The sequence below is a fragment of the Salminus brasiliensis genome, chromosome 25 (genome assembly GCF_030463535.1).
Source record: "Salminus brasiliensis chromosome 25, fSalBra1.hap2, whole genome shotgun sequence".
NCBI classification, from domain to species: Eukaryota; Metazoa; Chordata; class Actinopteri; order Characiformes; family Bryconidae; genus Salminus; species Salminus brasiliensis.
The window spans coordinates 22,993,290-23,008,584 of record NC_132902.1 but is presented as its reverse complement, the minus strand read 5'-3'; the positions used below and the strand labels follow the sequence as shown (position 1 = coordinate 23,008,584).

Here is a 15,295-nt window from a genome sequence, read left to right as displayed (position 1 = left end):
TTTTGCTTCCTGTATTATTTTTGTTGTTGTGGCTGGAGAACGGATTGATGCTGTGTAATCTGTGGATGTTGTTCTCTTACTCTTACTCAACCGTCTAAAGCTATTTTTACCCTCGAACCCCAAACTCAAACATTACCAGGATCCTTTTTTCAGCTAGTGTATGAGGAACCACTGGGATACCACAACAACCACATAACACCATAGCGGCCACCTTGCAACATAATAGCAACCACCTGCAATACCATTGCAGACACTTATACAGCAATACTATAGGAACCACTTGTACTGCCATAGCGACCACCTATCAACACCACAGGGACCATGTCGCATATCAAGCTTGTAGTAACACCAGCAACCTCTTAGCAACAACCTAGCAACACTATAGTGAACACCGAGTAACACCATAACAACACCCTGTAACGCTATAGTGACCATCTAGCTACCTTATATAGACCTCATAGCAACCACCTATGATGCAGTAGTAACCACCTACCAACATTACTGCAACCATTTACCAACACCAAAGTATCCACCTATCACTACCCCATATCGAGCTTGTAGCAACACTATAGCAACACCATAGAAGCCTCCTGTGATACCATAGCAAACACCTAACACTGACAACCACCTAGCACAAACTACTACTAAACAACTCCATAGCAACCACCTAGCAACACCATAAAAACCACTGGTGATACCATAGCGACTATCTAGCAACACTATATTGACCTCATATCACACTATAGCAACCACCTAATAACACTATAGCAACCATTTAGCAACATCATATCTACGAATGAACTTCTTGTTACTTGGTACTTTTAGTCGATCATGTTGGCCTCGTAGCTCCAGGGCAAGTATTTTTCCCACCGTACCGAACTCCAAAGCACAGTGTGAACTGACCCGTGATGGGGGAGAGGGTGGCTGATAGTAGACGGGCTACAGTCAGTAATTGTAAACCTGTATAGTGGGTGTATCTGGGACAATGGACAATATGCATGGATTTAGCCAATAAACTGTCTGCATTTCTGTTCTCTCATTGGGTGAAGGGTGGGCCAAATCAAACCTCTTCTTGGGCCTACTCTGGTCTGGGTCATAAAAATGATGAACTGTCAGTATATCGTCACGGTCACGCAAGATCTGTGTATCTCTATTTTTGGAGATCTCTGTTGTTTTTCATTTTTTTTATCTAACTTCAATCTGGCAGCTGTTTTTTATGTAGTGTGTAAGTGTCGAGAGGAACGGACCAATAGAAATGCTCCAAAATGACTTTCGGAATCTAATCTTTATACATTGACTTCCATTGAAAGTTAAGCTGTTTTTCCATTCTCTTGTAAAGTTGCTGTTAGATACAAGGCAACGATTTACTAATTGCACACTGTGTGTGTGTGTGTGTGTGTGTGTGTGTGTGTGTGTGTGTGTGTGTGTGTGTGTGTGTGTGTGTGCGCAAGTAATGAACAAGGGTAAAGCTTAGCTCTACTGAGCAGTGAGGGCTGAACCTGCAGAGCTCTGTGTGTGTGTGTGTGTGTCTCTCTCTCTCTCTCTCTCGCTTTCTCTCTCTCTCACATTCTCTCTCTCTCTCTCTCTCTCTCTCTCGCTTTCTCTCTCTCTCACTCTCTCTCTCTCTCTCTCTCACACACACACTCTCTCTCTCAGCAAGCAGAGAGTTTATGTAGCTGTAACACCGGAGATGTAGTTTATCAGATCTGTGTTGGGGCGGGCAGGATTACATCGCTGTTTTCCTGATGGATTATTCCTCTCTTTGTTTAGTCAACAAGTTTAAGCAGGATGTTGCGTGAAGGATCCAGGGCAGGTATGAGTCTGCAGCAGATGAGGCACAGAGTCTGTAGCCCGGGGCACTTGTCTTCTGCAGAGATGTGTTGGCTGATAAGGGAAAAGTTACAGTTCTGACTGACAGTTGGGATTAAATCTGCTTTTGGCACCCAGACTCCAGACTGCAGACTCCGCAGTGCAGCCGTGCAGCCTTCCACACTGTTAGATGAGCTGGAACTGGCTGGACAGAACAAACACCAACCAGCTTTTTGAATTCACGTCCATCTGTCTGACTAAACACCTACCGTTGCAGTGTTATTATGCTGAAGCAGAGTTAGCCCCCCCCCTCCCGACCCTACAGGAGTCTATTTCTGTAAGCTCCTCTAGTGCAAAATATTCATTATGTGCACTGCTGGCTCCTCCTCTGGGTGTTGCAGTGTACCAGTGGTCATACTCTTGAGTATCTGCCCCCTAACTAGTATTTACTAACGTTTGTGACGCAGCTTAAATTTTGTTCTTACATAAGCCTTTCATCCAAGATATCGTTACAAGAATTATTTTGGATTTTGTTGCTAAGCAGAGCAACTCATGCCCTGCACTAATTCAGATGTAGATTTAGGGTTAGATTCAGATCACTAGCACAGGCTCGAAAGCAGAGTTTGTAAAGACGGGGAAATTACTGTAATTAAAATGCTGCAGTTTAGGGTTTTATCTTCTCAATCAGTTGTCAGTGATTAGTCAGCAGTTTGCATGGTCAATTTGCATGGACAATTCTTCTGCAGTCTTAAAATGAAGGTGCTACAAATGGTTCTTTGAGCGATGCCAGAGAAGGACCACTTTTGGGTGCTTAAAGTACCAAAATAGAGGTACTTATGTAAGTGTGAAGAACCTTAAACTGGAAAATTCCTTTTCTTTAGACCTTCTGAAGGTTTTTCACACTCTCACATGTCTTTTACAGGCACAGTTCTTTTATGCAACCAAGTAGTTCTTCTGTGGCGTTGCTCAAAAAAACATTTGTTGCACTGTTGTTTTTAAGAGAGTGCCTTTTTACATGCTTTTTTTTTAACCATTCTGCTTTTTAAAGACTTTCTTGTTGCATTATTGTATTTTTGGAAGCTTTTTAAAGCTCATTTTAAATGTTTGCCGCCTTTTAAACTCCTCAAAAAATGATTAATTAATTATTACTATAATCGATAATAACCTCTCTAATACAGACATGGTCCCAGGCTGAGCGTCTTCCACCCTAGTTGTTTTTTTTCCCCTGTTGGGAGAATTTCAAAGGTTTGATATCCTCAGCCTTTGAGGTCCTGCCGGACATTAGTTTGCTCCCAGTGTGTGTGTCTGCTCTCTGCCGGGTGTCTGAGCCCAGTTGCCCTGCTGGAGCTGTAGAGCAGGGAGTCTGGCTCCAGGCCTACGCTGAGCCCACACTCTGCGCCAGCACTGGCCCAACACACCCCAGAGAAGGAGAAAGAAGGCCTGTTCTCTTAAGGATCTTTCTAATGCTCACCACACAATGGCTGTCCTTTGATTCTCACAGCACTTTCTGCTTCACAGGAGGCCTTTTTTTTTTCTTCTCTCGCTTGAAGCCGCTCCTCATATGGTTGTCTTACAGAGACACTGAAGCAATGCGCCTTCCTGTTCGAGTCCAGCCCGCAGCGGAAGGCTGCCGCTTGGGCCTCCAGACCCAGTAGTGGGCGGAGCTAAGCGTGCACTCTAAGTGACTCAGTTTGTATGAATTAAATATTTGTGCTGGGAGTGCGAAAGCTCTCCCAGCGGGGTTTAACATCCAGCACTGCAGCTTAAAGCTATAAAGAGCCTTCTTATACAGAAATAAAAATAAACATATTAGTTATCCTGCCTCAAGCGCCTTTTCCCTCTTAGTTCTGTTGCTTTTGGGATGCGGAGAATCCACGTTCTGCACCGCGTTCAGTCCAGAGTGTGAATATTTCATAATGTAAAAAAAAATAAATAAAAGAAAAGTTAGCTGTCACTCACACTGACAACCAGAGTCGCATGGATTATTAAAGTCTGGACCTTATGCAGGATTTGTGTTTGATTATTTATAAGCCATGTGGTATGACTTTTTATTTTTATTTGTGTAATATTGAAGTGCTGTATTTTTGCTAGTGCTGACGGACACTCGTGCTAAATCCAGTGTATTTAAGGAATGTTTGTTTAAGTTTAAAGAGATTTTGTGATGATAAATGAATTCCTCTCTTCTCCTGTCTTCTGTGCTGTGTCTGTGTGGTTCTGGTGGTGCAGCCAGCATGAACGAAGCAGAGGTGGATGGTACAGGAGATGGTAAGTGTGTATGTACTTGTGTGTGTGGGTGCAGGTGAAGAGAGTCTGGAGCTGTATGTAGATCTGTTACAGGTTGCTGACCCTGCTGGAGGCCTTCTTCACACTCTGCACTCTTTGCTGAACTTTTTCTGGAACCGTAACTAACTATGTGGCCCAGCAGCTTGGAGGTGTTTTTTCCTGTCTGATGAAACTGGCTTCAGGTTTTACCAGAGCTGGTTCGGTGTATTTATGTGCAGCTAGAGTGATAATTGTTAGTGTTGGTGTCCCCTGCTGGCAAGAATGGTCAGACACAGGGAGAGTGCCATTTTGGTACTTAATTAGAATCTCTCTTCGTCTTTTGTTCATTTTCTGCTGAGATATTTGGAGAATGGAGAGCAATTCAGGAGCTTTTTAAAGACTTTTTTATAATTAATATTTTATAATTAATTTTATAAATAAGATTTTTAATAGCTTGAGTGGATTTTATGACTAAAACCAGGTCATCAGCTCACTATTTTCTTCTTTCTGAAGACCTAAGCATCCTGTGTGATGTGACTAATGGATTTTCTTTCCTTTTTCCTGCAGTCTTCTCATTCCCTGCCATCCCTAATGAGGAGAGTCTGATTGGTGTGAGCAAGCCATTGCCCAAGCAGCTGTGGGAAGCCAAAAAGGTGAGTGAGCGAGTGAATGGGTTATAGTGAGTGAGGTGCGGAATGGGGTTGGTGCAGTAGTGCAACTGGGCTTATATATTAGCTTCTGCGGACTGAGCCTGGAACATTTTGCACTGTGTTATTGTGAACATTGTGAACATAATGATTGATGTTGCCTTGATTAATGCTTAGCTTCCTCCAGCCTGACCGTTCTTCATAATTTATCTTACATTCATGGCACTTGTATATTTCATGTACAAGCACTCTGTATTTCGCCATATTGTAGTCATAGGAACACTTTATTTATTAGACCTTTCTAAATGATTTATTGAGTATGCATTAAACTATTATATTCATTATGACCTTCATTAATACATAGCTGGAGGTCTGTTATGTGAGAATCTCTAATACTTGCATTATTAGTTGTAATTTAGCCTATAATTAGTAATACGTAGAATCCATAGCACAGGAAATGGCCTTCAAACAACATTCACGCTGGGTAGATGTTAGTAGGGAGGGTTAGGTGGGTGAGGACTGACCCATGCCTCCGCTTGCGCATGTGCAACCAGCTATCTGCTCTTTTCAAACTGCTGCCAATGCAGTTTTATTGGACAACCAACGCTCTCAGAGGAAAGTGCCAGGTACCCTGCTTTGATGCATCGGCTAGCAGATGCCCGTTTTGGCCAGCATCACCCCAAAGTAAAGTGGGAAGAAAGAGCGAGGGCCATCCACTTACCAAGAGAGAGCAAGGCCAGTTGTGCTCTCTCAGGCTCCGGCTGCTGATGGCAGGCAGCAAGATGTTCGTTTTAATCCTTTTTAACAACCAAGTTCTGATAAACTGAGCACCTGTATGTTTTGCTACCAAAGTTTCATACATATTCCGTGCTTTTAGTCTCTAATTAGTGATGAGTAAAACCTCAATTTAGAATATGGAACTTCTTGGTGTATTAGTGATTATTTACTTTAGCTTAATAAATCTTAATAAAATCATTCACATGAATCATTAACCTGGAACTACTAATTATTAATGTATATTAATATGTGCATAACAGGGTGGTATTTATGTGTGTATTGTGCACTATTACAACTAATCATCAGGTTCAGTGATTTTTCACACTGACTTATTAGACTTATGAGACTTATTACATAGTGGAAAAAGTATAATAAATAAGAGTTTATTAGGGTCTTTGTTTTGTGTTCGATCAATTTCAAATAGATATAACATTTAATATGTAATAAAAAATTTAATATTTATGTTAGCTTAATAAATCTTAACTTAATAAATTTATTCACATGAATCATTAACCTGGAACTACTAATTATTAATGTATATTAACATATGCATAACAGGGTGGTATGTATGTATGTATTGTGCACTATTACAACTAATCATCAGGTTATCAGTGATTTTCACACATTATCATATTATTATTACTTTCTAAAGATTATAAAGAGTATTATGACTTATTACATAGTGGAAAAAGTCATTTAGTAATAAATAAGAGTTTATTAGGATCTTTGTTTTGTGTTCCTTAAAATAAAGTTTAACTGTTATCACACATGCATATTGCACTGCCCTCAAGGGTTTTATCTTTATTGCATTCAGCAGATTTAGGAACTCTGTGAAAGAAAGCCTTGTTTTTGTGCTATTAGTGTGTGTGTGTGTGTGTGTGTGTGCGCACGCATTACTCTTTGTGGTCTGATTGGGAGAGTCCTTTTAAGTGTGCTGGGTGAAACACACCAGCCTAACATTCTGCGTCCCTCTGCGGCAGGTGCAGTCCCTGTCGTCACGGCCCAAATCCTGTGAAGTGCCTGGAATCAAGTATGTCTGAATGGCTTCCTTATACATAGCTCACTGTGATCTCTGTGCTTCAAATGAGTGCTGATTGTTTAATACACTGTGGAACCACAGTCTCAGGCCTGTTATTAGTATTGACCATGTCCGTGTTTGTCCTGCTTCTCTTTTATTTACAGTATATTCCTGTCTCCAGAGCAGAATGCTGGTCTCTCTCACTACCAGGGCACCTTGAACACAGGCGGCTCTCTGCCTGACCTCAGTAACCTGCACTTCCCCTCTCCTCTACCCACCCCACTGGACCCTGAGGAGGTGGGGTATCCCAACCTGAGTGGGGGCAGCAGCACAGGAAATCTTCCTGCAGCCATGATGCACCTGGGCATCGGAAACTCTCAGGGTGAGCGTGAGGGTCCATGCATGTATGAGAGGAGAACATAGTGGAGTTTAGGGCTGTGACCATTTATTTGATCTTGAACTGCACATTCTTAACTTTACTGAAATTTAACTTTATTTTGGACCATTTCTGTTGGCCCTTTCAGCACAAAATTTGCATATCGTGTTAATGGAAGCTGGCATATTTAATTTATATGGGAAAAAATAGGAAATACAAAAACCTGAAACCCAAATTTGTGTTTGACAGCGATGATATCTAAAATAATATTAGTCATTTGTATATACATACAGTACTATGCAGATATTTACATAAATAAAATGTAAAAATAATAATAATAATAAATAAATAAATCAATCAATAAATAAATGTAATAGTCATGGTAAAATAACAAACAGAAATACAGTACAAAGGTACACAAACGTCTCACTCTGAAGAAAGTAGTGAGATCTTGTCGGTGAGCTAGTCTGAAGAACAGAGCTCGGTTCCTCCAGGTTTCTCCTGGACGTCCCCCAGTCCAGCCAGCACAGCGTGGAGGATGTGTTCAACTCCATCAGCAGCAGCAGCAGCTCACCTGATTTACCATCATTAAGCCCTGATTTACCAAACCAGGTGTTGATCTGAGGAGAACTCTAAATAATACTAGATTCCATGAGCGAGGAGAACTTTGGAGATGTTCTAATGAACACAGTGATGGAGAACCACCTCTAATTGAACTAATTGTATTCTTAAGATGGTTGAGATGGTACACTTCAATCAGTATCTTTTTTTAGTTGAGCAGGGAAGTGTAAAAGTGAGCATAAAGATTGAAAAATGACTGAAGAAATAAGAAGTGTTTTTAGAGCAGAGATGAACTGAAATGAATGATGCAAAGGGACAGAAGCTGTGAGACCTAATATGCTTGTGACCGATACTTAACGCCACACATGCAAGTTTCCTGAGCTGAACTCCGCAGCAGCCGTGCTACCCAAGCCCCTGTGTGAACACTCCACCCTTTGTTCTGGGGCTACTCTAGACTGAATGAATGCAGTTTGTCCTCTGCAGACCCATGTCCATGCATAAGAGCAGCCGGGCTCCCCTCCCTCCGCCCACCCCCATGCTTTCCGCTATCTGATTGCTCTCATTCACTTCCACTCTCTTGAGCTTTGGACCTTCCATTCAGACCCATGTCTGGGAACGGCTTGCGCTGGCCCGCTGCTCCTGCCCATGTCGGCTGAACTGGATGCAGGTTGGCTGAAGCCCAGAGTCACGGCGAACTTTGACCTGACTGAATTGGCTGCACATAAACAGCTCTGTTCTCCCTGTATTCAGTGGTCTGGCCGCTCACAAACAATCCCTCAGTGTCTTACTAAGGGAGAGGACACCAGGCTGAGACTGTAGACGTCCAGCAGGATTGGACTTGTTGTATAGGACCATTATTGGCGATATGCTGTATCTCCAAGTTAGGATTTTATTGACTGTAATGAGTGCTGTTGCTAAAGCAATGAGTGTAATAATGATGATAAGAACAAAACCTATAATAATAATCATAATAATAATACAAGGTAGATGAAGCATGAATATATATATATATATATATATATATATATATATATATATATTTTTTTTTTTTTTTTTTTTTTTTTTTTTTTTTTTTTTTTTCTTCCTTGCACACCTCCCATAATGGTCAAATTTTCCGCTGTTGTATGATCTACCTGTTTTTACATTTTAGGACTGTTGGAGACTTTTTTTTTTTTGTGGTCTGCTCTTAGGCTGAACTTGCTCAGACGGTCTGATCTGGCCATGCTGGCAGTAGTTTTACTCGTGGATAGTTTAGTGGACAGTGGAACGGCTTATTTCTAATTGCTCTGAGATCTTTTTAAACCCCTTCCCAGACTCCTCTGTATCTACAACCTTCTTTCTGAAGGCCTCAGAGAGTTCTACGGATCAGCCATGATGATCTTCACCACTCACTTCAGCTATCAAGAGCAGACCAGACTAAAAGTCTGAGGTTTAAATAAGACAGACTCCTCCAGAATCCTCTCTAACCATGTTCTGATCATCTGCAGCTGATGTGCTGCACCTGATTCTAATTCTACACATTTTAAGTTGTGATAAATGTGGTGTGTCCTGATTGTCCTTAATTATATTACTTCCATGTTTCAATAATGTTCAGATGTTAAAAAAATATATATAAAATTTTCCGGTTTTCATGGTGTCCTAGGTCCTAACTTTTTTTATTTTATTTTTTATGGTAGGCCTTTCCTCCTCTCTAAGCAACCCCTCCATCCAGGCATCACTCTCCGGCTCTCAGCTGCACTCGTCTCTCAGCAATCCCTCCATCCACTCATCCCTGCGGCTTTCTTCGCTCTCCAACCCTCCTCCCGGAGGCATGGCCACCTCGCCCAGGAGACGGCCTGCCCCCATAAGCCCTCTGACCCTCTCTCCCGGGTCTGAGCAGCGCCGCAGCCTGGGGAAGCAGCTGTCGCCCACCATGTCGCCCTCTCTCTCCCCCATCACTCAGGTACAGTTACTCGAGTGTGCATTTCTCCCAGAGCGCACTTCTTATTACCATTACTCTAGAACAGCTAAATCGTGGCTCCTCAGCTTTAGGTGCAAGCTGATGAGAAGTTTCCCAGACTTCCTGGAAGGCTTTTGTAAACTGCTGAGTTGAGATTTTGGCACCTGCTCGGAGAGAAAGGCCAGGGACACACTGTCCTGAAACATCCTGTGGCAGACTTGCAAATGCCCTGATTTTTTTGTGCTTCCTCACTCGCGCGCTCCCTCTCTCTTTCTCTGTCTTGACAGGGGGTTGCCTTGGACACCAGCAACCTACCAATGGAGCCACCTCCTCCCTACCCACTCTACCAGCAGTCCCAGCAGTCCTTACAACAGCAGCCGCCTCAGTCCCATCCATCCATGCCACAGGGCTCTCAGCATGCTGTGGGGCAACAGCGCCAACCTCAGGGAGGGCAACAACAACAGCAACAGCATCAGCCGCCTGTTTCTCCTTTACAGAATGTACACCTGGACTTCAACTCTGGAGCTGTAAGTACCTGTTTGAACTTATCGAACTGGGATTTAAAGACTGGAATCATCGAATATAAAAAAGTGGTGTTTACCTTTAACCTTCTTCAGCCTCACATACCTACGCACACTGCTTACCATTCTCTCTTCCAACTTCTGTGGCTTTGGTGATCTTCGCCAGACTTGCTCCGCGCCTCTGGAACTCTGTCCCACCACAACTTTAACAGTCAAGCTCTCTCTCTCTCTGTTCAAATTCAACCTTTAAAAACACTCAATTTCTCTCACATACAGCCTTCCTCTGTCTCATCATTTCCTCCTCTGTGCTCATTTCCTCATCTGTGTGGTTTTCTGATGTTTTGTCATTTCCATTGTCCTTACAGTTGTAATCAGCAGCATCTTTGGGTCTTTGAAAAAGTACTTTTCAAATTTTATATATTATAAATATTATATAATATATGTTTATATATTTTTGTTTTTATAATATTTACATTATGTATTTTTGTATTATCAGAATCTCTTTATTTTGCCAAGTATGTTACACATACAAGGAATTTTACTTGTAACATGTTACAAACAAACAGAGATTTTACACTAAGAGAGAAAAATACACTAAACAATAAACAGAAAAAGAATAATACGTTTTAAAAAGTACTAAAAGTAATAGGTGCTGTAACAACAAAAAAACAAATGTTTTTAGTTTTTTTTTTGTGTGTGTGTCTGTGTGAACGCATACGTTATGTCCAAATGTTTGTGGACACACCTTCTAATGAATGCATTCAGCTACATTAAGATATGCAAATGCACACAAACAGCTTTTCTAGTCCCTGCAGAGAGGTATTGCCAATAGAATAGGACTCTCTGGAGGAGATAAACATGAACCTTTTGGCACCATGCCTAACACCAGGTGTAGTCTAGAGGGGTATAAAGCCCCCCAGCATGTAGAGCAGATGAACTGTGTACTCTGGAATGATGGTGGTGCTCCATCCAATACTTTTGGGATGAGGTGGGGAGTTGGGGATGATGAGGTGGGGTGGTGATCATCCAACATCCTCACCTCACTAACGCTCTTGTTGCTAAATGCTGTCAAATCCCTGGGCTTGATCAAAGGAGGCTTGGACCCGGATCCCCGTACAGCTCTGATAAGCTTTGTGACTATATTTGTTGTGAAAAACGCTTTCGAACTAAATTTGATTTGAATGTTTTGACAGAAATCATGAAATCAGCCTTTTTTTACATTAAATGCTACATGCTAAAGATGGAACAACTTTAAATCAGGATACAAGTTGTGTTTAACTTTATGGCTGAGTTTGCTTCCTCTTTTTAACAATACCACTCTCAGCTGATGGTGGAATATCTAAAAGGGAAGAAATTTCACCAGCTGACTTGTTGTTGCGACAGTGACATCCTATTACAGAACCACTCTGGAGTTCAGTGAGCTCTTTAGAACCTCCCATTCTTTCACTTATGTGTGTAAGAGAGGCAGACTGCATGGCTAGGGACATAATGTTGTACACCTGTGGCAATGGGACTGAGTTAAACCCCTGAACTCAGAGATTAAGAGGTGTGTCCCAATACTTTTGTCCATTTATTGTATTTATGTACAATACAATCTAACAGTTGACTTGCTCTGTTTGTTTCTTTAAAGCCAAACAACATGGGCGCATTCTGCAACGATCCATTCATGGATCCACAATTCTCTGGTCGCCAGTCCAAGTGTCCCTCATATCAGGTAAGAACAAAGGTTGTTGTCAAGATATCTCACAGACCATAAATGCCCCTCAATTCCTTGTCTTACTTTATCAAGGCATGCTAATACCCACACCATTAGGCTTGACAAGTTTATTTATAACTCTCCTCAGTACCTGTTGTGTTTACAGGTTCACATTCGCACAGGTGTAGATAGTATAGTGAAAGTATGGTGTAAATGAGTGATTCACATCGCTCCTGCGTCATCGAATGAATAGACTTGGTTTTCACAGGATGGTCGTTAGATGAGTGGAAGATCCTTGTTAAAGCATGGTGAACATCTGCTGGAAGGATCAGTAATTGGTTTGGGCCCAACAATCATAATTGCTGATCAATTTTGCTACAATTTGTGTTGAAATTATGAAATTATGAACAGCCTCAGTTCTTCAGGCCGTCTTCAGCTGCAACAATCACATCAGCATTGGGTTGGTGGCCTTCGCATTATCATTGAGAGTACATCCACCTTCAGTATCAGCAGCATCTTTAGAAGGCTTTCTGCTAGATTTTGGAGGAGCTGTGAGGATTTGATTGCATTCAGCAAAAAGAGTGTTAGTAAGGTTACCACCCCACTTCACCCCCAGATTATCCCAAAAGTATTGGATGGAGCACCATCCATCATTCCATACAACACTCCAGTTCCACTGCTCCACAGCTCAATGCTGGGGGTTTATACCCCTTTTGCCCTTTCCTGGCATTAGGCAGCAGGGTGCCAATAGTTTCATGTTTATGTGCTCCTGAGAGTCCTATTCTTTTGGCAGTACCTCTCTGCAGGGATGTTGCATCTCCCTGTCAGCAGTGCGTGCAACATACTGTAGCTGAATGCATTCATTGGAAAGAAAAATAGTTTGCAATATTAAGCAATAACTAGGCAGTACATATTGGCTCGTTCTCGCCCAAATGGGTTCTCATGCTCATTTGCATAGTCTTATTTTCAACGGCTGTTTTCACTCCATATCCTTAAGCAGAGATGATTAACAAGGGTGCTGCTTCTGTTCCTTCTGGCACCAGCAGCGCTGATGATGTTACAGGAGTAAGGGGGGGTTGAAGTCTTTTGATTGCCTGTTTGTTTTCCTCTTTTCCAACTCCTGCTGCAGGACCAGTACAGCGCGTTGGAGCATGCCATGAGCTCTGTGGCCGGAGGATTTGACCCATCCTCTAACCTTTACTGCTCTCAAGCGTCCCTTATGGGCCTGGGTGGTAGTCATGGCAACCTGCAGGACCCTCTGTCGATGAAGCCCAACATGTTGTACTCTAACTGTGGAGGTGGAGTGCCCAACATCATTCTCACAGGTGCGGTATGTGCTGGGAGTCACTGAGCGAAACTGAACGGTTGACCTAACAGTCGGCAAAATCAAAAATCTGGTGCCAGCAGTTTTCAGTTCTCGGTCTTACTCAGGCTTTTTTCTGCGTTTTACTTCCTTATGTGTAACTGTTTCTTCACTACCATTTAAAGCGGGGATGTCCCACTTCAGGTTTTTTTGCTCTGTGATTCATTCAGCTTCACAACCTCAGTGTTGCGTATTGGCCAATACCCATCTGATCTTTGTGTTTTCATAGATAATACAGCCACATAACTCCGATAGGACAGGCTAAGCTGTGTATGTGCATATTGTGACATTATATTTTTGCCATTTCTTACCATAGTGTGTTTAAATATTGGCTTTGATTGAATTTGATTTGATTACTAGTTACATTAATATTGTCCAGTAAAATCACATTAATATATATATATATTAGTAGAGATTGTTAAACACTGTACTTTCACTCATAAAACACTTATTTGTACTTTCAGTAACCATTTTATGACACCATGAGCCTGTTTACACCTGGAATTAACATGCATTTTGAGTAGCGTGAATATATATTTCACGTCTACAATTCAAAATCCATTAGTAATCATCTTTTTTTTAACACCCAACGATCTTCTTTCTCCAATACAATTGAAAATAAATAAACAAATAAGTATTATTATCTTTCTCCCCTCTTTCAGATGACTCAAACCCCAGCCTGTCTAAGGACATCAGCAGCGTGTTATCGTCAGTTCCAGAGTGTTTCGATTCGGAGGGAGTTTTCCCCCTGGAGGACGAGCTTCGCATTGAGCCTCTCAGCTTGGATGGACTGAGCATGCTGAGTGACCCCGACATGGTTCTGCCAGACCCCTCAGTGGAGGACAGCTTTCGCAGCGACAGACTCTGAAGAGCCGCGTTTGGGCCCACATATTCATACTCACCCAGTGTCTCTCCCCCTGTTTTTTTTTTTTTTTTTTTTTTTTTTTTTTTTTTTTTTTTTTCTTTCTCTCTCTTTCAACAACACATCCGCATGAGAAGCAGCTCATCCACATGCACGAAACTCCAGCAGCAGCACCCCACCCTGCTTTTTACACACATGCTTGTAGGTAAAGCCTTTTTTGCATTTTAATTTTGTACATTCATGAAATACACAGACACTACATCTTAATGTATAATGACTGACGAGCCAATTACTGCGACTGGCTTACAAGCGGCGTCTCTCAGGGGCCATTCTCACTCTGCGTTCTCCATCTGCCGCTCGAGACGGTGATGATTATGATGCTCACGCTGAGCCGAGAGCTCAAAGGGGGGAGAGACGTGCAAAGTCAATCTGAATGCTTCACTCAATCATTTGCCACACCCAGAGTAAGCCTGGTCCTAGACTTCCAGCAAGGACTTTCAATGGGAAATCCTCACTGACCGTGTCATTTAGACCAAGCTTAATCTGTGCCATATGTAACGTCTGTTGAAGGCCCGACTGGGGATTACTGAAGGTCCCCAAGACTCTGATTCTGAATTGATTCTAAATATCAAAGCTTGGTGAATGTGTGAGCAGTCTTTTTTTTTTTTTTGGTTGCAAAATGACCTTTCAGGAGCGTCACCAGCATCACTGTGGTTATTTTTTTCCAAAGCCTTAGTTGTTGCTGACCTGCCCGTTGCAGCGGTTCAAGACTGCGGCTAGGAAGTGAACCCACCCAACACAAGCAAATTTGCATCAAAGCGATTGTAAATCCATGCACGGCAATGTGACAATCAAGACACCAGACACTATCGGCACTGTCGGAAGGGTGCAGCTACAGACCTGACTGTCCTGGTCCCCACCGAATCGCTGTAACCAAAAGAATGTCACCATTTTTGGATGTTCTCATAAAGTTGTATTTTGCGTCAGATTCATGAAAAGCAGGACGAAGGTTTGGCTGATTGTGTGCCACATAGCTGCAGCCCCTGGAGCCCTCACTGCAGGGTGTGATTATGTAGAGAGAGAATACACAACAGTATGGTGTGTTACGGAACAGAAGGAGTCAGCAGCCTGCCTGCTCCCAGCTCATATTGATGCGCCACATGCTTCAGTCTCGTGCACCAGCAAGATCGCTCAAGTTGCTCCCCTCCAATCTGCCCTTTTGCCCTCCCCTCCCCTCCACTTCTCTGCTCCTCTCCTGCCCTTCTCTTGTCTGCACCCTTCTAATCATCTCATCCCTCTCATTTCCTTCTTTTCCACCCTCCTCTCTTCTCTTCTGCACTTTTCTGCTTTCAATCCCAACACTCTTTTCCAGCCTCCTTCCCTTCCTTACTCAGATTTCTGCCCTCATCTCCTCCCCTCCATTCTTTTCCACTTTGCTCCCCTGATTTTGACCCTTGTATCCTC

At 42.4% G+C, this 15,295-nt stretch overlaps 1 protein-coding gene across 2 annotated transcripts in view; it reads left to right on the top strand.

Moving 5' to 3' along the window:
• crtc3 (CREB regulated transcription coactivator 3) overlaps positions 1-13,881 on the top strand; it is a 47,007-nt gene extending 33,126 nt beyond the window's left edge. For both annotated transcript variants that reach the window (XM_072671606.1, XM_072671605.1), the window contains 9 exons: positions 4,036-4,074; positions 4,639-4,724; positions 6,476-6,525; positions 6,678-6,895; positions 9,127-9,392; positions 9,677-9,916; positions 11,541-11,624; positions 12,736-12,931; positions 13,632-13,881. In XM_072671606.1, coding sequence (XP_072527707.1) covers positions 4,036-4,074; positions 4,639-4,724; positions 6,476-6,525; positions 6,678-6,895; positions 9,127-9,392; positions 9,677-9,916; positions 11,541-11,624; positions 12,736-12,931; positions 13,632-13,837 — 1,385 coding nt within the window. In that variant the 3' untranslated portion in view covers positions 13,838-13,881. The remainder of the gene's footprint in view (positions 1-4,035; positions 4,075-4,638; positions 4,725-6,475; positions 6,526-6,677; positions 6,896-9,126; positions 9,393-9,676; positions 9,917-11,540; positions 11,625-12,735; positions 12,932-13,631) is intronic.
• Positions 13,882-15,295: the final 1,414 nt, after the last annotated feature.